This window comes from Carassius gibelio, chromosome A1 (assembly GCF_023724105.1).
Source record: "Carassius gibelio isolate Cgi1373 ecotype wild population from Czech Republic chromosome A1, carGib1.2-hapl.c, whole genome shotgun sequence".
In the NCBI taxonomy this organism is placed as follows: Eukaryota; Metazoa; Chordata; class Actinopteri; order Cypriniformes; family Cyprinidae; genus Carassius; species Carassius gibelio.
Window position 1 is genome coordinate 2603141 of NC_068371.1, and position 23962 is coordinate 2627102.

The 23962-nt window shown below is 37.0% G+C and overlaps 1 protein-coding gene across 1 annotated transcript; it reads left to right on the top strand.

Moving 5' to 3' along the window:
• Positions 1 to 382: 382 nt before the first annotated feature.
• On the top strand, positions 383 to 22800 carry LOC127952967 (FH2 domain-containing protein 1-like). Its single transcript, XM_052551890.1, has 12 exons — positions 383 to 511; positions 6635 to 7355; positions 10732 to 10793; positions 12158 to 12260; positions 13226 to 13311; positions 13400 to 13500; positions 14860 to 14930; positions 15148 to 15255; positions 15358 to 15428; positions 15651 to 15768; positions 15865 to 16029; positions 16863 to 22800. The coding sequence occupies exons 2-12, from the start codon at positions 6933 to 6935 to the stop codon at positions 18972 to 18974; spliced, it is 3420 nt and encodes a 1139-aa protein (XP_052407850.1). The 5' UTR covers positions 383 to 511; positions 6635 to 6932; the 3' UTR covers positions 18975 to 22800.
• Positions 22801 to 23962: the final 1162 nt, after the last annotated feature.

Genomic DNA, 23962 nt, shown 5'->3' on the forward strand with positions numbered 1-23962 from the left:
TGCTTGACTCTAGTGCCTAAAAGCAGCTTCATTTCGTTTCCCTAAAAAGCAAAATGTATGCAAATCACTGCGCGCTGCCTTTGGATTTGGAAAAAATGGTAATGGTATTCGAGCTCATACAGTTTTTGAAGATACTGAATACATTTCAGTCAGCAGTTCTTAAATTACCCTCGAATTGCTATTTGTTTCTGGACAATGCTCCATCATCTCCATGGTTGCCAAATACACCTGCTTATGTTTAATAAACAGCCAGCCACACGTCAATATCAATATTTGTGTTACACTCGCCACAGCTGACGTCACACTCTTTCACCTGAGCCGGCGCGTGCGCGTCAGCTCAGCTCGCTCCTCTCACGCGCACGAGCACGCGCACGCAGTGTGTCCGCTGGCTGTAACGCTCTGCATCTTCGAGCGTCTCTGCACTGTGTCTGAGCTCGACACACACCTGCTCTCGAGACATGCACCTGCCGCATCACACATTTATACATCCGTTCCTCAGACTGTAAACACGGTGAGTGCTTCAACCCAGTTTGAACAGCTTGTTTAGTTCTGTAAATGTAATTGTGGATTTTACAGGGAATTCAGCTGCTGAATGATTTTGATGTCCTGTTCTAGACCTTATGCGTCCCTTGGGCATATATGCATGTGTGTGTACCTTGTATTCCCACATTATGGGGACCAAGCGAGGATTGTAAGAGCAGTACATTATGACCTTGTGAGGACTTTTGTTCTGGTTCTGCTTATAAATCATACAGAATTAAGTTTTTTGAGAATGTAAAGATGCCTGTAGTTATGTGTGAGGGGTAGGGTTAATGTAAGGTGATAGAAAAACCCTTATGCCTTTGGAATGAACCCATCAAGCGTGGAAACACATGATGTGTTTCTGAGTACACTGCAGATTGACAGGTGTATTGATTCCACCGTTCCAGCCATCATTCTCTCTGCTCTCTCCTCATTAACACTCATCTTTAGTTCAGTAGCCTTTAGTGTGATCGCGTCCCTGAAGGGTTTTACTGGAGGATCCTCATGAGTCAGCTGCTTTGTGATCTCTACAGACTTTAATAAGAAAACTATAGCACGCTTCCTGCTCAAAAGCCACCAGTGCCTCCTTTATTTACCTTTATTGTGTCTGACCATGGGTCTGCAAACATTACATCATCTGAATTCTGTCATAAGTCATAAAAGGTGAAGAGTGTAAAAATAGACTTTTGAAGGTGTGTGCTGTTTAATGCCCCGAGGAGACCACTAGAGCTGCTTTTATTGTAATTCTCTGAAGCCGGCTTCTTTAGGAGACCGTCTCATTTCTCATGGTGAGATGAATCGGGAGACAATCCATTCAGGAGTTCTGGAACAAAGCTTCGGGAACAGTTTTCCCTCGGGGTGGGGTGAGCAGGGGGGGTGTCTGTTGTCATGTTGCCATGGGAACACACCTTAAAGTGCCCTTAAAGTACTGACTTGATAGATTAGCATGGATACACTATCTTAGCATGACTGTGAATCTGTGAGCTGCTTTGGGTTCTGACAGTGAAGCTTTTTCGTTCTTTGGTAAATAGTTTAGTTGGTTATTGCTAACTGTACAGGAGATATCACAGTGTGGATTTGTAATCAATAAACACAGACATATTAAAGCTTAAATCTCTATTCACAGACAGACAGAACAGTTAATAACAGAAATATGTTTTTTATTTAAGCTTTGGTTTGTTTTTTGAAGGTACATTTTTGAAGCTTAAACTTATTTTTAAATTTTAGTATTAGATATTTTAGTTCCAACTTATTTTATTTCAGGTCTGCCAATGCGACATTTCTAAAGTTTTTTTTAGCTTTTTCCCTTGTAGGCTTAATAACTGGTGACATTTAATAATTGTTCTTAAAAAATTATCTAATCAAATAAACAGATATTAAAGATCAAATTTCTATTCACAGAAATAATTAATAACAGGAATACAGCATCTGAACAGAAAACACTCTTATTTTTATGTTTTCAGTTTTCATCTCATTTTGTTAAAATACATTTATTTGAATTCTACGGTTTTTTTTATTTTTATTAAATGTTTTACATTTCAGTTAGTTGCCAATGCCGCATTTCTAATTTCCCAAGCTTTTAAAGCTCACATTTTAATCAATATAAATGATGTTTCTTCAGTATTGTATTTCATCTTTATTTCAGATATTTTAGATTTTTAATACTTTCATTGAACAATAACAACACTGCTGTCATGGTGAACGCTTCTAGTTGTTGTAATTCTAAAGGGATCTACAGGGACTCAATTCAGCAGCAAGCATCTAGATCCTTCATTTGCACACACATAAACATCAGCCGTTTGGACCTCAGCATCCCTACTTATCTGGCAACCCAAGCCACTGATTCATTCCCTGTATAAAATGATCAGAAATCCAGAAAGTTGTTCTATTGCGCAGCCGCTCTATATTAAATGTGAATGTCATTTTGCTAGACATCAAGATGCATTAGGATTGTTTTGGTATTCCGGGAGCTTGGATTACACCAGTGTGCTTTTATTCCCACTCTCTTTGTTTGCACATGATGCTGTTTATATTTCATTGCGGTCATTTCACTGTCTACTATTACTAGCTGTTCCTGTTGGGACTTTGGCAGCGAGAGACAGAAAATCGTATCTGTTTGTGATGAAGAACACATGTATGTTAGTGTTGAGTGCCCGTGATGTGAGCATGTGTGTGTGTGTTCGTGTGTTTAAACTAAACGCTCATTCAGTTCAGAAGATTTAGTATTAATGCCCAGTACGCAGAATCAGTGACAGTTTCCCAGGCAGTGCACTTTTAAAGCTTTCCCAAGTGGACAGGATGATCTTCATGACTCAAATACCCCTCATGGGTTTCCCAGAAACTGAAAAATTCCTTCTCATATCAGATTTGCTCTGATGCTTTAGTGTGTGTTGCGCAGAAATGGTTGTAGTTTGTGATTCATTCTTTGACCTTCAGCATTAGTTTGTCTTCTAGGAATTCTTGAAGATTTCCCTGATCTGATTCCCTCTTTCTGTCTCTTCATTATAATATCATCCTCTCAATCTGTATTTAGGGCAAGCCTCATCCGGCCTCTCAGCTGTGGTTAAATTTAATAAGGAGAAGATTCATCAAAGAGAAATCACGACACTATCACAACATTTCATTTGTTGAATTAAAAATAAATAAATCACGGACAGAATCAGACAAAGAGAGATTTATAATTAAAGATATTCTGCACCTTTAGTATGCGTATTATCAGTACGAAATCAACTATATTACAATTCCATACTCAAACGTACATTCTCATCACTCTAGATTTTAAATGAAGTATTTATTGCAACATGTATGCAAAATAATTTCTTGCAATTTTTTGTGTGTGTCAGAAATATTGATACAAATTTGTAATACAAAAAATAGTTTGAATGCGAATCTAAAATATTAATATTTTTCATTTAAAGTTAACGAAATAGTTAACTTAGTTAAAAGAAAGAAAGAAAATATGCTGGCCATCCAAGATTATGATGAGTTTGTTTCTTCATCAGGTTTGTAGAAATGTAGCATTGCATCAGTGTCTCATCAGTGGATGCTCTGCAGTGAATGGGTGCCGTCAGAATGAGAGTCTGATAAAAACATCCTAATAATCCACAGCACTCCAGTCCATCAGTGATATAACAATAACTGTGTCCTCAGTGACTTAAAGAGATCTTGAAGCTGAGAATATTTCCCTTTTGCGAGGTCTAAAATGTAACAGCTGGTAAAAGATCAAAGTAGGCCACACATTCACTGTAATACCTGCTACACAAAATTACGGTGGTCAGCATTCCTGAATGTTTTCCTTGCTGTATGTATTTGACATATGCTGAGATCCACAAATCATCAGCATCACACTTGGCATTGCATGAATGTTTGCCTCATGATTTGCATAGCAGATGACGTCAGCATGTCTGGGTCTCAAACAAACCTGTGGCTTCTATCAGTGGTCTTTGTGAAAGCAGCTTAATCTTCTCAAGACCCTGTGGGTGTTTGGACTTTGATAAATGGCTGGCATGCAGAGATACACTTGCACCAAATGCTGAATCCAAAGCACAAGCACAAGTAAGACTTGAATCTGCTCAACTATTTATTAATCTCTCAAAGCTTCTTTGTTTGGGTTCTGTTCCTTGCTCCCAGATATTCCTCTGAAGGAACTGTACTAGACATCCGGTGTGTTTCTGATTAAACGGACCCAAAGGCAAACAGGTCTAGTGTTATGTTAGATGAAAATTAATCCAGTTTTGTATCTTCTGCTGCCTCTGGGTCTTCTGAAGAATCTTAATAAATTAGGTCAAAAATATTATTTAACGTCTGAATCAACCAATACACATGAACTAAATGTAAGAGGTAGAACAGTGTTGAACAGAGGCTTTGAAATTGAACAGAATTAAGACCATAATTATGCGTTTAACCTGAATACCATCTACTTTATTAGATGATCCTGTTCTGACATCCTTTCTAAACAAAAGGATTAATCGCTGACAAACAAAGAGTGAGAAATATCAGGAGATTTTCTCATAAGGAGGATTAATTTGGAACAGCCGAGCATGTGAACAGAAGTGTACTGGTCTGGGTGCAGTGTGTGTGTGTGTGTGTGTGTGTGTGTGTGTTTATTAACACACTGTTCACTCTTTCCAAATGTGCTCCGAAATCCATCAAGTGTACTTAAAAATGTCTGTAACACTCAGATTTGTGACGAGGTCGATTTCAAATCATAGTCCAGAGACTCTTTTTATAATTAAACTGAAGTATTCTATCGTGTAATGCATCGTAGCATCATTCATATATTTAAAAAGAATTCAACACACTGTAGAAACAAGGACATGCTTTATTGTTTCAACAGTTTTAAAATCAACTGTGTTTGTGAATGCTACTCCAAAATGAGGTATAAATAAATAAATAAAACAGGATTTGCAGCTGGCAGAAAAAAATCAAATGATTGTGTGTAAGGAAAAGAACAGGTGAATCACTTATATTATCATATTGTTATAAGAACATGGATTATTTGTCAAATCCATGTTAAATCACCATACAGCATCTCAGCTACTCTTCTGAAGAAGAAGACTTTAAAAGGAAAAATACACCTACTTTTACATATGAATAAATTATACATAGTAGCTTGTGCCAAACTCAGCTGAACCAGCGTGGAAACAGAGTCTTCCTGTGACGTCTGCTGTCTTTTAATAAGTAAAAGCCTAGAGGATCGAATGAGAGCCTGTAGCTGTATGATGAGCTCCGGTTTGCAGCACTTGGTGTCTTGTGTTATCTGTTTCTAGAACATCCTTTCATCTTCTGCATTGATCAATCCCAGCACTCACAAGTAGCAATGTTACAATGTTACAACTACAGTGTATCTGAAATCTGTGAGAACTGGTTGTTGGCTGGTCTCCTTGACAACCTCACTTTACTTTGATGTCAGCTGCTTTGCATATTCAAATAAGAGAAGTGGCACGAGTGAATCACCACCAGTATGAAAACTACTCTAATTATGTAATTCTGCATTGAATGGCCAATACGTTCACCAGTATTAATTTATAATAGCATAAAACGAGTTACCAGCAAATAAACCAGAACAGTGTTTAGACGATTTACACCATGAGCCGTTTTACCTACATTGTAAAGATGCATTCAGTAGGATTTTAACTGGTGTTAGTATTGCTGTTCTTCAGGTATTTTAAGTAAGTGTTAGCTGCACGGATCAACCATCATATCCCAGGTTTATTTTTTATTTTTTATTTTTTTGTGGACACAGAAAGCTATTTATAGTAAACTAGTATTATTACATTTGAGTGTACACCATTCGGATGACTTTTCACAAACAACACAAAACAATGTATTTCTTAATAATAAAACTATATTTTTACATGTGCACCGAACTGAATGCATCCTTAAAGCATTAGTTCCAGAATAAAATGTGCATTTAATAACCCCGTGTCATCCAAGATGTTCATGTCTTTCTGTCTTCAGTCACAGACAAATTAAGATTTTTGTGGATTTTTCTCCATATAATGGACTTCAATGGAGACCAATGGGTTGAAGGTAAAGAATTGCATTTTGAGTGCAGCTTCAAAGAGCTCTCCATGATCCTAGCTGAGGAATAAGGCTCTTATCTAGAGAAACCATCAGTCATCTTCTTTAAAATTATTTATATACTTTTGAACCACAAATGCACATCGTGCACTAGCTGGACGTCACTCTGGAACCATACGGTGAAAAATCCTGAAATGTTTTCTGCAAAAACCTAAATTTCTTTGCGACTGAGACATGAAAGACACGAACATCTCGGATGACCTGGGTAATCTGGAAGTGGACTACTCCTTTAATGCAGCCAGATTTGTTATGTAAAGGTATTTAATGATGAGTGCTGCCATGAGAAGTACAAATCCCTTTTGGAGGTTTTCATTAGTGAAGATTTGGTTCGTCCGTCAAGATCGTTTTACACAAAGCAGGCTGTCCCCAGTGAACAATAGCACTGCCTTAAGAAGTGCACAACCATCTCTTTTGATGTCTGTTACGTTCTCATTTCCTCTGTTTTTAGGTTCCAAGTTCCTTCGCCTGACTGCACCTGAGTAATTTTAATTCTGTATATGTGTGTGTGTTTTGTCTGTCCCTCTTGCAGTTCCAAGGGTTGACCTCTGACCCCACCTCAGTGGGCAAAAGCTCGGAAGGAACAGCACGGCATTATGCGACTAGGAAGTGAAGATAAAATAAGTGGAATGTCAAGACATTGGCTTAACGTTCAGTTCTGAATCCTTTGCGATCAATTCTAATTAAGAGATTGATTATTTACCCGTCTGTTAGTTGTGTTAGCGACTATGAGTGAGAGATACCTTGGGACTCCAACAGACACCACCTAGAAGCTGTATAAATTTCCCTTCACATCCTGGTCCTCCAGGACTGGTGTCGTTGCTAATGTAATGCTTGTCATGGCAAGCGTGACTGATGCGGAGGAGTCGGCAAGCGACTGTACCACACCAATAGTGAAACCGCTTCCATTTCAGCCCTCTACAACCTCAACGAATTCTCCTAGTCATGGACATGACAGCACTTCTTGTCCTCCACCACCGCCTCCGCCTCTTCCTCCTCCACCCCAGACTCAACCGCATGCTTCACGCAAGAAACGACGGGTGCGGAGCTTCTTCTGGAAAACCATTCCAGAGGAGAAAGTTCGGGGGAAACCCAACATTTGGACTCTAGCAGTGAGACAGCAGCAGTATCAGATTGACGTGAGGACGGTGGAGGAGCTCTTTGGGCAGCAAGAGGAGGTTCGAGCCCAGACAAGCAGTGGACATCCTCGTCCCGGGAGATCCAGAGGTTCATTTAAGGAGAGCAAGGATCAGGTAAGGAATCATCCATCATTTGGAATAGCTTCAGCTTGTTAGACAGTGCATTTATTTTGTCTTGGCACGGTAGACGTGTGTTTTGCACACCCAGCAGTCTTGAAACATCCTATTTAAGTTGAATTGATTTCTCAAATTGACTGAATAGAATATACTGTGTTGAGATCTTCCCCAGGCTCTACCTACTGTACGTCTCTGCGAAACTCAAAAACATGCAAATAAGTAAAAATTACAGCAGTTTCCAGTTGAAATGAGCACTGACAGCTTTTATTCTTTTTTGTTTGTTTTATTTGACTAAATTTAAGATAGAATACAAAAAAAGCCCATAAAGACTTATTCATACACATTTCAAAACCGTCCCTAGGCTTATTTCCATTGTGGTCCTCGATATGTCAACAATGGAAGAAGAATTCTATAAATTAATCATAAAAAAGACATTTTGTAATTTCCCTTCTAAAAATAATTTCAACTTGTATCTGTTTAATACATACAGGTAAATTATTCCAAGCAAAAATAATTTCACAGGGTTAGAATTCCAATCAAGTCATTTGATGACTTTGTAACAATTTGGAGAAGTTTGTATTGTGACAATTGTAACATTCGGTGAGATCTGAAAACTGATACTTTTGAATGTTGGCGTCACTGTAGGTTTGCTTTGTAGCTCACGTGACGTGATACTATGTTTCACACTGGTACAAATCCTGTGAGAACAGCTCAAGTCTGTGTTAAAGTAAGGTAAAGTAGCACGGTTGCGTCAGTGAATGCATTTTTCGCAGTTTAGGGTTGGGTTCGGAGTAGGGGGAATGTTAGGATAGAGCATTACCTTTAAGTGACAGTCACCGAACATTTGATTACTGCCACCTAAACTGCCACAATACTTGAACCAACCTCATAAAATTACAACTGCAATTCAAGCCTGTAACGTGCATTTAAGTGCCACATTTCACTTTGAAACTGCCACACAATATAAGGTACTTATTATCAGTGTTTCAGAAACCCAATGTCACCAGATATTAGGGATGCACCAATGTGGAAAAGATAAATCGGTATTGATAACCAATATTGCTTATTTATCAATATTGGCCAATATTAGATATAAATATACATTTTGTAAATTTGAATCTTAAAACTTTACAAGTAAACAATGATACATGCCTGGGGACAAATTTATTATATAAAAGCACAATGATAATTTTTTTCCCACATAGCAAAAATAAAGAAGCATGACATTGATTTAAAAAAAAAACACAAAAAACTATGATCCGATATGGATTTGACCATCAGTGAATCATGCATCTCTACCAGATACACAGGTTTTTCGTTTCTTTTTGTGTCTTCTCTGCCTTCTGAAGAGCTTCAGCTCTTTGGTCTTTGGAAGTCAGTGTAATTGGATCTTGTTAATCTGTTAAAAGCATATTTAGGAAAATGACGTGTTGAACAGCGTGCGCTGTATAATCACATGTCGACTTGGGTCACTGATAATTTAAGATCTGAGAAACAAATCCTATAATCAACACTTACAGCACATCAATACTGATATACATCTTCTCAACTGAGTTATACTGCACCTCTCCCAAAACGATCTATACGCATTGTGCTTAATTCAGCAAAGATTTATTCCTATTCTGAAATCTGTCTATTATATATCTACTATATCAAGTTATAGTGGAACATCTTTATATTTAACACGGTTTTATTAGTAATTGTTGGTTTGCGTACATGCATGCATTTTCGTAAGTTTGCACAGACACTGAAACTTTTATTTTTAATGTGTCTAGAACATATTTAAATATGTAAAAAAATTAGCTATTTATAAACAGCATGAGCATCTTTGATTCAAATCAATATTTATGAATCTTTTTAGGTTCATAGAATGAATATTGTATTCAATCTATAAGATTAAAATAATTGCATCATATTTTTAAGGGGTTTACTTGATTTGGTATTATAACAGTATATAAGCATTATGCACAAATCATTACTGTTCCATACAAATTGCACTCATTTCGTATGATATGATGTATTTTTGTATGCTACCAGTTGCTTATAATGCATGCATTTCCTTTCATGTATGAACATCTTTTATACTAGTTTATAAGAAAGATTATTGAGTGTGCAACCACCTGCACATAAGACAAACATGTCCCTGTTACCCAAAACACACGCTCCCGTGAGCTTGCTGATTTGTGTCTAAGCGACCAGCTGTGTTTAGTGTTGTTTTGTGTGGTTGTCGCTGGTCTGAGTAGCTTTGTAATTATCCACGAAGGCATGGAGTGTACCTGTGTAGATCTAATGACGCTTCTGTGGCGTGGAGCGTGTGTGTGTGTGTCTCGTTTGTAATTTCAGACGCCACCCAGCTACTCCTTTGAGTTTGTGATGTGTCACATATTACACGTATCACACACGGGTCATGTAAATGTGTGTCAGAGAGAGAGTGACAGATTGTGGGTCTGTTTAGTTGACTCAGAATGAGTCACTACTGAGGTTTTCATAGTGCTGATATTATGTTAATGAGAAAAAAACATGGACAGCATTGTGGCCTTTAAAGGGATAGTTCACCCAGAAATGAAAATGATGTCATCAGTCACTCACCTTTTATGTTGTTTCAAACCCAAACCAAATTGTTTTGTATGAAGAACCGGTTTAATTTAGGCTTTAATCCATGAATAAACATTGCTCAAAAATGCTTGTTTGATGCATGAGAATCTAGTATTTAAAGTGTGAAAATTTTGGCTTTCAGTGGACGGACAGAAATTTATCAAGGTTTATTACAAAAATCGCCATTGCATTCTGAAAATGGATGAAAGTTTTATGGATTTTAATGAATTCCATTTTTGGTTGAACAAGCCCTTTAAGATTAATTTAAATTAATTTAAAAATTCATATCATTTCCAGAAACTAGAAAGATATTAATTCCTGTTGCATAATAATAATAACAACAATAAAAGAGTTCACTTTCATGTTGCATGGTCCAGTTACTCCCAAGGTGTTTATTTTTGCAATAATTGTTTACATTTACATAACAGTGTCCCTGTTACTACTAGTAATTAGTTTACTATAGAACAATGTACTTACTATATAGATTTAGGGTTAGGGCTACATGTAATTATGCATAATTAACTGTTATTATTATTATGTTAAGTATATGTAACATGTAACAAGGACACTGTAAAATAAGTATAAAGTGTTACTTCACTTGTCTTTGAACTAGTTGTTTTGCGACATCAAAGACAGGAGTTTTCTTCATTCAAATCAGCGTGCCACAAAACCCTGAAGGCCAAACATTTGAATGGGAATTAATCACAGAACACACACATTGTCTGTGCTTTGTGTATCTTTCCATCCGTTTTAATCACCGTCTCTATTCCTCTCCCAGATCAGCATCTTGGACTCCAAGAGAGGAATGAACATTGGGATTTTCCTCAAACAGTTCAAGAAGTAAGTTTCTCAGCGTGGTCATGTGTAAAAGCATGTGTGTAAATGAGCTCCAGCACAGAAATAGGATCTGGCGGTCAAGAGAAACCCAATGCTCTTGTGGAAAGATCAATAGCTTTCAGGTTCTGATTGATACTTTGAGGTTAACATTAGGATGCCGTCTGCATTCACTCTTATGAATACTAGTTACAGATATATATGTTATATATGATAAGATATGTTTTAAGGATAAAACCAGTTTCCAAAGGGCAGGTGAAAGTGGATGTGTCCTGTGTAAACAGGGATTCTGTTTATTTATGAACAGGTTTTTCCACATCCTCAAAGGCAGCAGGACTATCAATGATTATGCAAAAAGTCAATGCTTTCTTCTGTGATCAAGTAGTAAAATCATATTTGTGTCACTCGTACAGGAGACAATGTTACAATTAGTCCCAGGCCTCGAGAACAAAGGACTTTGGGAAAAAGCAATGCACTTACACTATCAAGTTTTTTTTTTTGTTCAATGTTTTCACACCTTTTTGACTTATTATTCATATTTGAAAAGTAATTTTGGGTTTTATTAAGAGAAGTAATCACCAAAACCTGTTAGAAAGCAGCTCAGATGTACTCAATGCAGATTTCCAGGGGGGCGGTGTACAGTATGAGCTCACTTTTGACAATCAGCCAGTAGTTAAATGGTTAAAAATCACTGTGCTAACAATCACCAAGACTGAGTGTTACTTTAGTTTTATATATGTACTGTTTTAGTTTAGTTTTTAAATTGATTTTACATTTTCTTTTTACTCATTTTGTGAACTATTTCATTTAAATTTTGTTTTATATTTAAATTTAAATTTAGTACGTAATTAACAGTAAACAGTAGAGTATAAACAGTAGAGTGAACTTTTAGCAGCAGGATTCGATTAATAAAAGTGATCTTTGAATTTATTTTATGTTGAATATCAAAGGTTTTGATGTCTGTTTGGTTATGGGGATTTGTGGACACCAATATGCATTTACATTTTTACACTGACAATTAATGAACTACTAGGTAGTTAGATTTTTCTACATAATCTTTAGGGCAATTAATCAGAATCATTCAAATCAAAATTCCTAGTTTATTGCTATTATGACACACCGTCATTAAAAATACAGACTTGTAAATCGTTTTTAGAGCCAGTGTTGATGGTATGCAGTGTAACATACCCCTAACCTTAATGTAATGTACTGTGAGTGCAAAGTAATTTGTCCTTGTGAAGGTACAGCTTTCTTTGGATCATACACTGAAGTGTCCTGCGAAGGGTTAATCTCATGTTGAAGAAGAATAAGATGGTTGAAGAAGAGCCTAAAGCGAATCGTCTGTTTGTGCTTGTGTTTTGCTACCTCAGGTCCAATCATGCAATAGTAGAAGACATTCGTCTGGGCAACAGTAAGCAATATGGAGCAGAACCGCTGAAAGAACTGCTCAAACTTCTACCAGAAGCACCCGAGGTGAGAAATACCTTACATGTGCACTGTATTATGTTATTAGGAGTTAAAGAGATACAAAGTGTATTATAAAAAATGATTTAAAACCCTCAAATCACATGCGCTGATTGTCAGAGATACATGTAGCCAATTTTCTTTTTTTTTTATTAATCTTTTTATAAACAGTTCAATATACAAATAACATTTACTTAAAATATTAATAAAAAAAAATACAAATAATAAAGGGTAAATAAATAACCATTAAAAATGGAAAAAACAAAGAGCTTAAACAATATTTTAAAAAAATCCTTTTAAATTTATTTTAATCTTAGTAAAAAAAAATCAATATATTTTTTATTATTATTTCTATAAAGCTTTAATTACTTTTTGTTAATCCCTTAATATTTCAGTAATTTTGCTAATTTATTTATTTAATTTTTGTTTTTTTTTCTATCTAATATTAATCATTTATTGTATTTCATCTTTACTTCAATTAACAAAAATGTTTTTTTAGAGTTTAAGGTTTAGTTAACATTAACAACAATGTTAGGGCCAATAGATAATTAAAAGGAATGTGTACTAGACTATTGATTAGTTAATTAAATGTATTTTGTTCAATTATTATTATTATTATTATTATTATTATTTTTAAACTGGAGCCTGTACTTGGCACAGTCTGTAATCTTTTATCAGATGAATGCTTATAAATACTGCTGCTAATAATTAAGTGTTATATACAGGAATTGATAAATGGCATACATAGTAGTATACTATGTATACTATTTTCATCACAAGATAATGAAAAATGTGCATTAAGATTAATGTTTGCTAAGGATTGTTATTGATTAATATAAAATTATTAGTGCTTTAAAGATTAACATTGTGCTAGATGATAGCAAATAAATCAGCCGTTAAATTAAAAATGGTATGAATACATTGGGAGTCCCTAGTACCGGTGCATATGGATTTAAATAACATGTAATCACTAGGTGAAAAGACTGCGGGAATTCAAAGGAGACCCAAATAAGCTGACACTGGCTGATTCCTTCATGTTCCTGTTGATTCAATTGCCTTGGTGAGATCTCTCTTCTGAATGAAGTACAAAACACCTAACAACATGCACAAAATTCAAGTCACTTAAGATTGTCTGTTCACTTTTAAAGCTATGAAGTGCGTATTGAGGCTATGGTACTTCAGGAAGAGTTCCTCCCGTCCTGTGCTGTCATGAGTCATGAGATTAACATTGTGCGTCAGGCTACTGAAGGTAAGATCTTTATGTCATATTTTGGAGGAATTTTTAAATACTTTTTTATGTAACAATTGTCATTTTTTTTTTTTCAGCTAAGCAGGCAAAACACTTTAAGGGGTCATGGATACATATTATTTTGACCTCTGTGGAACATTTCTCATTCTTTCTTCCACAAACTCATCCTTGTAATTCAATGCACAATTCACAATGTGGACTGATGAACAGTAAAGTGAACTTTTTAGCAAGATTCAATTCGTGCATTTTGAAGAGTTATTTTTTTGTCACTCAGCTGTGGCTGTATCAGAAACCAAAGGTTCATGACCTTTCAAGTCAGCAGCATTGAAATGTAAAGATATGGCACTCCATCGATGCTGGGAGTCTTTAGAAAACTCCAATTGAGTTTTATTAATCCTGCATTAAAGGATTAGTTCACCCAAAAATTTAAATAAGGCTTCGTTTTACTAACTTATGTCTCTCTCTGTTAATCTTCATTTCTACATTTATTTTCCTTGTTGGCTGATGCAAAGTATGCTGGGAACTAGAAAATGCAATCATTTTAAGTTCACCTTACTACAACAGCATTTTGAGTTTACAGAACGTATTTCTATTAAGTCCAATGAACTTCATTATTATTTGAGTGAAATTAAGTTGGTTTTACAGTGAGTGTATATGACTTTCTTCTTTCAGTCGAATCCAGTCGGAGTTAAAAATTGTCTTTGATTCGGTCCAAAAGAAGTGAAATAAAAAGCATGCGGAAGCGCAGCGGAGAGGTCAAAACAAAACAACGGTCACTAATTAAAAAGTACAAAACGAGGATCTATGAAGAAGAATATTGGGGGATTTTGATATATAAGCAGATAGGAGAGGTTTTCCTTTGCTAAAGTAAGGAAACTTCTTACTTCTTTTGATCCTGTAAACAAACATTAGTTTTTACAAGACTTTTCTTACAAAAACACATTGAGTCGCTACAGGAGGCCTTTGTTTACCCCCCGGATTCATGTGAGACACCTTTTTTTTTATGGATGGGCGCTTTTCATTTCACTTCTTTTGGACAGATGCAACGCAACACCCGCTAACTGCAATGATAGAGTTTGAAAGATCAAAAACTATTTTTAATATGACTCCGACTGGATTCGTCTGAAAGAAGAAAGTCATATACATCTAGGATGCCTTGGGATTAAGTTAAACGCAGCCTAATATTTATTTTTGGGTGAACTAACCCTTTAACTAATTCTACTGTAGCAGTTGTTAACTTAAATGTGGATTTGATTGCTTTAAATGTCTTAGTCTGTAGACAGTAGGACAGTAATAACATTTACAGTGTTGGTGTTGTGTAATTATAATTTAATTCAGTTTACACTGATTATTCCACAGAACTAATGACTTGTGAAGAGCTCCATGCCATTCTACACTTGGTTCTCCAAGCAGGAAACATCATGAATGCAGTAAGTCTCTTTCTGTCTCTGTTTATTGTCTTTCCAGTGTTCCTTTACTCCTCATCTTCCCTCTTTTTTGTGGACATTTCCCCCAATCCTCTTTTCACCTTTGCTCTTTCTTTTCAACTACTCCTCCAAAACATTCCCTGACATTTTTAAATCAAGAAAGGGTTGATGGCTTTTACAGCACAGCAGACACTGAGTGATGTTCTCTGTGTGTTCGTAGGGTGGCTACGCAGGCAATGCTGTGGGCTTCAATCTGTCCTCGCTTCTCTCTCTGGCTGACACGAAGGCCAACAAGCCTGGCATGAACCTGCTTCATTTTGTGGCACTAGTAAGTAGGACAAAACCAGATGCAGATTTACTGATCAAATTCTTTTAATGTTTCAGGAAACGTTTTGTTTTAACTGCTTTGATTCCAATTTTTCTCACAAAGGAAGCTCAGAAGAAGGATGAAGCCCTTTTGAAGTTCCCAGAGAAGCTAACACATGTTCAGAGTGCAGTCAGGTTCAGAGTGAAACGTTTCAACATCTTAAATTGAGTTGTTTTAATACTGTAAAGATCTGGCCATGCAAGACTACACCAGTATCAAACCAAACTACCGAACATCTGTTTTGATTTAACTACTAGTATTAATATTTCATTAGTGTTTGGCTTTTTCTTGTAGTCATTATGTACCCAAACTTTTATGAGCCCTTCCTCAGCTTACTTACATTTTTATTGTTGTAGAATTTCAGTAGAAAATATAGAAGCAGAGTTTTCCTCTCTCTATGTAAAAACACGTTCCTTGGAGCAGAAGATTCGGGATGATGATGAGCTGCGACAGCAGCTAGATCCATTTTTGCAGGTAAATTAATCATTCACTCAATTTAGATTCAATTTACTATATGGATTAATGTTTTTATGTGAATAAGAATGGCTCACTTGCATTCTTGTTTGCTAGAGCTCTACACAGGCCCTGCAGGACCTTAAACATCGCAGGCTGGACTTGCGCAAGGAGGGTAATGCCCTCATTGACTTCTTCTGTGAAGACAAAGACACCTTCAAACTGGACGAGTGCTTTAGAATTTTCCAAGATTTCTGTCTAAAGTTCAAAAAAGCTGTAAAGGTACATATCGCATTGACTAACATGAAAAAGTTCAGATTCATACGAAAAACAGTAAAATAAATAATTTCTTAAAAGACTTTAAAGGCGGGGACACACCAAGCTGATCATCAGCCATCCACGAGCGTCTCTCGAAGTGTGAGAATGTTTGAGGTTCTTGAGATGCACTGCTCGGCCGGCTATAAATCTAAACTGGTTTTACTTTGGCCAATCTCTATTACTGAATTGCACACAAACTGCATTGCAATCATTTCCCAAAATATAATTTGTGTGGAATTTTTATGAAGTCTGTGAAACGGAGAAAATACTGCTCCAGGCAGATCAGGCACGCTGGTCGCGATGCTCAAAATATTGGAGGACAAATATATGGGGGTTTATATAAATCTATCTCTGAGAGGAACTGACCATCTTCTTCCTTTTCATCTTACCTCAATATAATTCATATTAAAGTAGTCTTTATAAGCGCAGATGCTTTGTTTACAGCGTAGCGCTGTATCACTGCTGTTCCATAGGCGCCACCTGCTGTCAAATTATAAATCTGCAATTTCATTCAGTCCGTCTGCTGTTTCTGTAATATCACAGATTTAATGTCCGACCATTCTGTTTTTGCTTTAAATCTTGAAATGATAAACATCTGCTCATGCTACATGTCACTGTAGCCTGCAGCATGTGTTAAATTGCAGCTTTTTGATTTAGACGCAGCTGATGTGAGGCGAAAACACTGTTGTTCTTTGCAGACAGCTTGGTGTGTCCCGGCCTTAAAACTACAAATCATGCTAAACATTATATTAGTGAACGCACACTCCTATAGTGATCTCTTGTCCACTCTCCTGCAGGACAACCTGGACAGGGAACTGAAAGAGGAAGCTAGACAGCGGCGCTTACGGGAACTGGAAGAGAGACGGTGTGCCTGGGGTGCAGCCAATGCTGAGGCAGGTAGTAGTGAAGGTTTTGGTCGCAGCAGCAGTGAAAATGATGTTGACATCCTAACCAAAGAAGGCCTTCTGGACTTCCTGCTTCAATCAAGACCTCAAAGTCCACACAGTCCTTTGGGGCGCTCGGCTAGTGCCCGCCGTTACCATCACACAGAGTTCAGCTCTCCGTCTGCAGCAAGTGACTATACGAAATTCAACAGCCTGCCACGTTCAGGCAGGAACCATCAACGAAATACATTGGCATGGCTTCTCTTACAGGATGATAATAGGGAGCTGGGTCCACAAAGTCAGGTTTACCATGAAAAGCTAGCTTCTTCAACAAAGGCTGAGACAGAACCCATCAGTCCTTTAGCTAGATACTCAAGCTTTGGCTACAACACGAACAATGGTCCCTACAATAATAATAATAATTACACTTCTCTCTCAGAAGGTGGAGTTACACCACGAATAAGTAACACAAAGCACGGGATACCTGGTCAAAGTGTTGGACACATAAATGTCTCAGTGGAGAAACACAAACTAGTTCCAGGTCTTCTACCCTTTGAGATAACCAGCCAAATCAATAATAACAGTCATGTTTCTGTGGATAACCAGTGTGAAGTGGTTGTAACAGATTTGAGAAGGAATGAAAACTCTCCCAAATTATTTGTCCTTGATACGCCCCCATCTAGTCAAAGTTCTGAGGAGGGACCTAAACCAGAGAAATTATGGAACGACAAAATGATCTCATCACAGAGAGAGGAAGCAGACTCGAGTACTTTTTCCTCAACAACTTGTGACACACCGTTGCCTCTGGATCCCACTGTTTCCAGTAGGAAATCTGTGTTGTATGTCATGGACTGCACTGAGACGGATTGCTCCATTGTGTTGGACTGTTCCGAGATTGAGAGTTCTCCTAACATAAAAGAAAGATCTGAACTTAACCCAAAGCCACAGGAATCCAACCTCCCAAGAGTTATTCAGGACACCGATTCCCTTTCCTCCAATTTTGAGTCCATCGATTGTCACTTTGTGTCAACATCAATTGATGAACATCTCGCGGGAATGGTCAATCAAGCATGTCCAGAATCTGTCAGTCCGTCTGTAACTGCTGAGGAAGGAGAGACAGATAGCTGTGACACAGCTGAAGGGCGAAGAGTTGGCGAAAGAGCATTTGGTAGACCCAAAACAAAACTTGTCAAAACCAAGATTCCATCGAAAGTAATTGCTCATGCAAGCCGCCCGACAAGAAACCTCACAGCAACTGAGACTCAGAATATGCGCAAAGTGGTGCCAATTACAAGACAGAATCGATCTAGTAGCAGCATGAGGAAAGCCGAAAAACCTCCTGAAAATATTGAACCCAGACGTCCACTTCGTGACCAAAGCATGCCAGCCAGAAGAGGCGAGAGGCAAGGTAGACCTACACGGCATTCAAGTCTCCCTCCAGAGGATCCCAGAGCACCAAGAGGAGCAACGCCAAGCACCTCTCTGTGGGCGAAGGACTCGGCTCAACACAGACCTCCCATTAAGAAAACGAATTCCAAAACTGTTCGAAACATTTCAAAACCAGCACCAGAGGAAAAGATGTGTCGTTCCACGATGCGTGCCTTGGCCCAAGCTCAAGCCCAAGGAACCTCAGAAGGACAAACACCTGACAGTCCTAGCAACACCCCGAAAAGTTCTTCGCCTTTGCCTAGCTTTGCTCGCAACACTGTAGCATCTTCTTCCAGAACTATAAAAGACTTGCCCTCACCTGCCGTATCAGGAACACCATCAAAGAGCGTATCCAGGAGTAGCTCCCAGAGATTGCCTGGTGGTAGAACGGACTCTGTCAGTAGTGGACCTTTGCCAAAGAGTGGGGATCCATCTATTAGGAGGGTTCAGAGTGTAAAGGCCTCCAGTCGAATCAGTGAGACAACTCCTTCAGAGTCTGGACGAGGGCGTTCCCTTAAAAGTAGCAGTTTCTCAGAGAAATCCATGCAGATTAGAGACTCCATCTTGAGCAGGACCAACAAACCCACATGGAAGTAGAGTGAACATATTACACAGTGGCTCTGTTAAACAAGGATGATTGTTTTGGTAGAGTGCAGAGGCACAATAGCCTCTTAAATTATTCTGAATGTATCTAATGACTTTTTAAATTAAATGTAGCTGAAGTTGTGTCACTGGATGCTCAGTCGAACAGAAAGTATACTATGGTTTTTATGTGTACGAGAAGGTCCACGTAGAGTGAGTGTGACACAAATATCTTCAACAGAATAAGTAAGCACACCACCTGATTTTTGTAACTGTGCGAACTTTACACACAGGTGACGCGTGCATTGAATTTATTTTGCACTAATCAGTTGTTCCACGAGGTGGAAGCACTGGCCCAAGCCATTGCTTTACAGTAGAAAATTAAACTAAAAAGACGAAACCACATTGACAAGCGCATGCATGAGGAGAGCAGTAACTTTAGTTTAACCTGTTAGCGTTCCACGGTACACGGCGTGTTTTAGGCGATTTCAGCTAATTTTACAGGAATGCTAAGGGGTCAAAAGAGTGCATAATAATTTTATTGCTAATAACTTCTGGACGACAAGAAAGCTTTGACTCTTTCATAAACCCCTCACACATGCTCTTGTCAATGCTTGTTGCAGTCTCTTTAGTTTAGTTTTCTGCTGTGAAACAATGGCCCGGGCCAGTGCTGCCACCTTGTGGAACAACTGATTAGTGCTAAACCAATGCACATGTGTGACCTGCATGTGCTAATGGATGAAAGTTGTGTCACGCGCACTTTACCCTCGTGTACACTTAAAATCAAAGTATACTTGGCCTTAAGAAAGCAAGGTGGGCTTCAGATTTTTAAGAATCACGTGGGCTACTGTCACCATTTGACAGCACATTTAGTTGCACTTCCACATCCACACGAGGATGGTTTTCATGGCCTTGTCTTACATATGCTTGATACATTTTCAGCTGTCACAGAAAACACATCAATCACAAATTGTAATTAGTGTTAGATTAACCATATATATTATCATCTCTATTAACTTAAAGATCTTATGAGCTGTTCTCACAAATTGCTGTAAATAGAAGACACTTTGTCATACATCCATATGCTTGCTTTGCAATTTTATATAATGTGTAGTAAATGTAACATTTCCATTAAAACAGCTTAATGAGCACTTAAAGATTCATCCACATTTCACTTCAATGTTTTCTGTGTATGATGACAAATCAAGCTGAAGACTGTTTGATAAATGTCTATGAATGTTATCCAAATACACCTTAGTGTAGCTGATGCAATGAGTATTACAGCTATAGTATAGTAGTTAGAAGATGCCTCTCCAGTCACAGTGATGTTTTTGGAAATGTTAAAAATCGTTGCTTGTTTTCAAATTGCCTTTTCATGCAGGGTACAAGCTGCTGTACACTGTCTTGCTGCTGATGACACTATATTTGTCACTTCTCTGTGAATATACTGCTGGCGCTTTCTTTTTAAAGCCATACTGTTAACCGAGAGTGGCAAAACCTGGTGCTAGAGGAAAGGCTAGTTTTAGCCCAAACTTTTGAGAAAGCACAGACACTGTATGCATCAAATATTCTCACAGTATCTGTTTGACAGATAGTCGACAAAAGTATGTGTTGCTCAAAACTAACAAATCAGTGTTAGAATAAGTGGCAACACTTTACAATAAGGTTCTAAACATTAATGCAGTAGATGACATGAAATAAAAATGAACTAGGGATGCAAGATATTATCAGAAATTTATTGAAATCAGCCGATAATGGCTTAAAATATGAATAATTATGCTGATACACTTTGCTAATAAGACGAGTAAGTTGCATGTACTCAGGGTGTGACAGTGATAAGATCATGTCAGCAGTGTGGTTATGATTAAATAAAGCAGTAATTAGTCATAAAATCACAAGAATGGTTTGATTTAAAGCTCAGAAGGTAAAGCTTATACAAATAAAAATCACAAACAAGATACTTGTAAATTCAATAATTTATATATAAATACAGATTTATTCATTAATGTGTAATATGTGTTTTTTTTCAACTGAATTATGAAAACTGTTTTGCTTTAGACCATCTACAAATATTAAATATTCAAATAAAATAATTAGGTTTGCTTTATAATTACCTTATAGTTATTTTCAAAGCTTTCAATGTATACTCATTATAAACAAACTTCATTGTTTATTTAAATCTCAAAAGTAAGTTTTAGTTCAAACTAAACTAATCAAAATGTAAAAAAAAAAAAAATGTTTTTAACTCTGTACAGGAGAGACTTAGTGTTGTTTCCAGTCTAATATATCAATGTAATATATCAATGTATCTGCATTGACTAAAATGAGTTGAAAAATTAAAAAAAATTGTGCATCCCTACAATTAGCGTCTAGGTTACGTATATAACACTCCCTGAAGGAGGGAACAGAGAGTTATGTCAGAATAGTCCCACGAATGGGGCCTCGCCCAAGAGCCCAATCACTTTTGAGAGGTAACAAAACAAGCCAATGGTACGCTAAGTACCTTGGTATGCGGGTTTTGCATCGCGAGCTCCGCCCCACTGTGTGGGTATATGCACAAGCACAAGCATTGGGACAGGGTGGAGGATTCCACTCAAGCCCAATGCTCTCAGCTGCCCAGGAAATCACAGCTGTCAGCTCGTGACGCGGTGATCGACATTTGGTCTTTCTCCTGAGCCTCGATTAAGATGCTGAGGTCCTGATGAGAGGGTCCAGCAAACTCGTTTGGAAACTCAACTGGCTGTGGCATTTGTGAAGGGGGTGTGGCCCGAGGAGGCTGACTTTAGTTACCACTCGAAGGTGATTGGGCTCTTGGGCAAGACCCCATTTGTCAGTCTATTCTAACGTAACGTCTAACGTAAACGACTGATAGGGAACCATATTTTACTTCATTTATAAGTTTAGGTTAATAGTAATTTCTATATGCTAACCCATTTGTAGCCAGTTTAAAAAATAAATGTTATAAATGAACATAAGTTGAACAATAGTATATAAATAAATTTACATGGACCTACTGTAGATTAATACATGCTATAAAAGTTGTTCTTCATTGTTAGTACTAGATACATAATGCATTATCTAGTTGGTTAGTTAACTAATTTGCATTAATGATTTGGAACCATATTGTAAAGTGTTACTGGTTAATCATAATTAGTGGTGATTAGTGGAAGGCCTTTACATGCTTTTACCCATCTGCTATGTGTGTTTACTTTTCAAGCTCCCACCGTGTTGGTAAAGGAGGGCATAAATGATATACTCAAAATGGTTGAGTTATATAAAATTAATATAAATACAGAAACAAAAATGAATAGGTAAACATTAATAGATTGTTGTCAGCTGATGAAATCAATACTGATTTCACAAAAATCTTAATTTCTACCTCTAGAATCTTTTGCCACCTCTGGTTCTTATGTTCTGATGGCTCACTCATCAAGTGAATCATTGGCTTTCACAAAGTTCTACAGGTGTACCTCAGTTACAATGCCTTTTTTGTTTGTTTTTAGAAAGGTTTATGTATTGCTATATATGTATATTTAGCGCCGCCGGGTTAACATGCTTTAGAACGCATCCATGGCAACATGGTGAAGTCTGACACAAAGGAATCCTTGTTCCAGCTGTAGACAGGAGTTTAACCTTAAGCAAGATTACTTTAAGCTATAACTCTGAAATTAAACCTAATGTGTATTTGTCCAGCCAGACAGATGGGTATACATGTCAATGTGTTGTACATTTTATTGATATTGCTCGAATTTTCTATTTTGAATGTAATTTCTGAGCCCTGTCTTCTTGTAGAAGTACAATCAGTATAAGCTAATCAATAAAATACATTTCCATCCACGTATTCTGAATTGTAATGATGCATATATTTATTAATTTTTATTTTTTTGAACCACACCCAGTGTTTAGTTGTGTAGGTGTGCGAGAGAGATAAAGAGAGAGATGTAAATAAAGAATATCAATACAAACAAAAAGAGAGAACCTATAAATCACCCAAAAAACAGCAAAATATCACCGTTTTCATTTGCCCTCTTTATGTTTACACACATTACAGCACTAAACCTCATAGAAGCTCAGGCCAAACTCTCTTTATTCTGTTGTTTTAAACGTTTCCTCTACTAGAATGCCACCTGCTGTTGATTCTCTGAAGGAGCATAAACAGGACTTGTTAAAGCTGGCTTTTCCCACATCCTGACTTTCCTGGTGGTCTCTGTTCTAGCTCTGAAGTTACCATAGTCACACTGTTCCAGTGCAGAACTATTTACCCTTAAAGATGCTTTCATTTGTAACACTCTTCATATCAAATAACTGTACAACTTAAAGTGAAAACGCCTCTGTGCATGACACTTAATGGGATAGTTCACTTAAAAATAATAATAATAATTTCTCCCCCTCATGACGTTCATAAGCTGACTGCAGAACACAAAAGAATAAAGATGTTGGGGGAGAATAAAACATTTTGGGGAAAAGCACTTCTCAAAGCAATATATTCTAAAGAAAGGCATACATTTGAGGAACTGTATTAAATAAGTAAATCATTACAGGGGGCCAAATACATCATACAGAGGTTAATGTAGATACGACAATAAGGTTGCGGGATTGTTTTGCACACCTTATTAAAAACATTCCTGAAACTTAATATAAAAAACAATAAACTAAACGATTAAATTTGCAGAAAGCAAATTTGTGGTCAAATTTGTGGTTTGTGGTTTCTGTGGTCAAAATGAACCTAAATGCAAAATAATACACCTGATTAGGGATAGTAAAAATGTATTTCCAAAAGCACATAAAATAACTTTATTTGAAAAGTTGTAATTACTTTATACTCACAGTTTGTGAAAATATTAAATACAACCAGAACATGTTTGTTAAATATAGTTTTATTCATCATATGTTCTCATTCGTATTGTTTTATTTGAAATATGTTTTTATAAAGTCAGAATTGTATTATAATCTTATTTTTATCTGTTTGACAGACTCAAGACAGTGACATGTAGAAGAAGAGA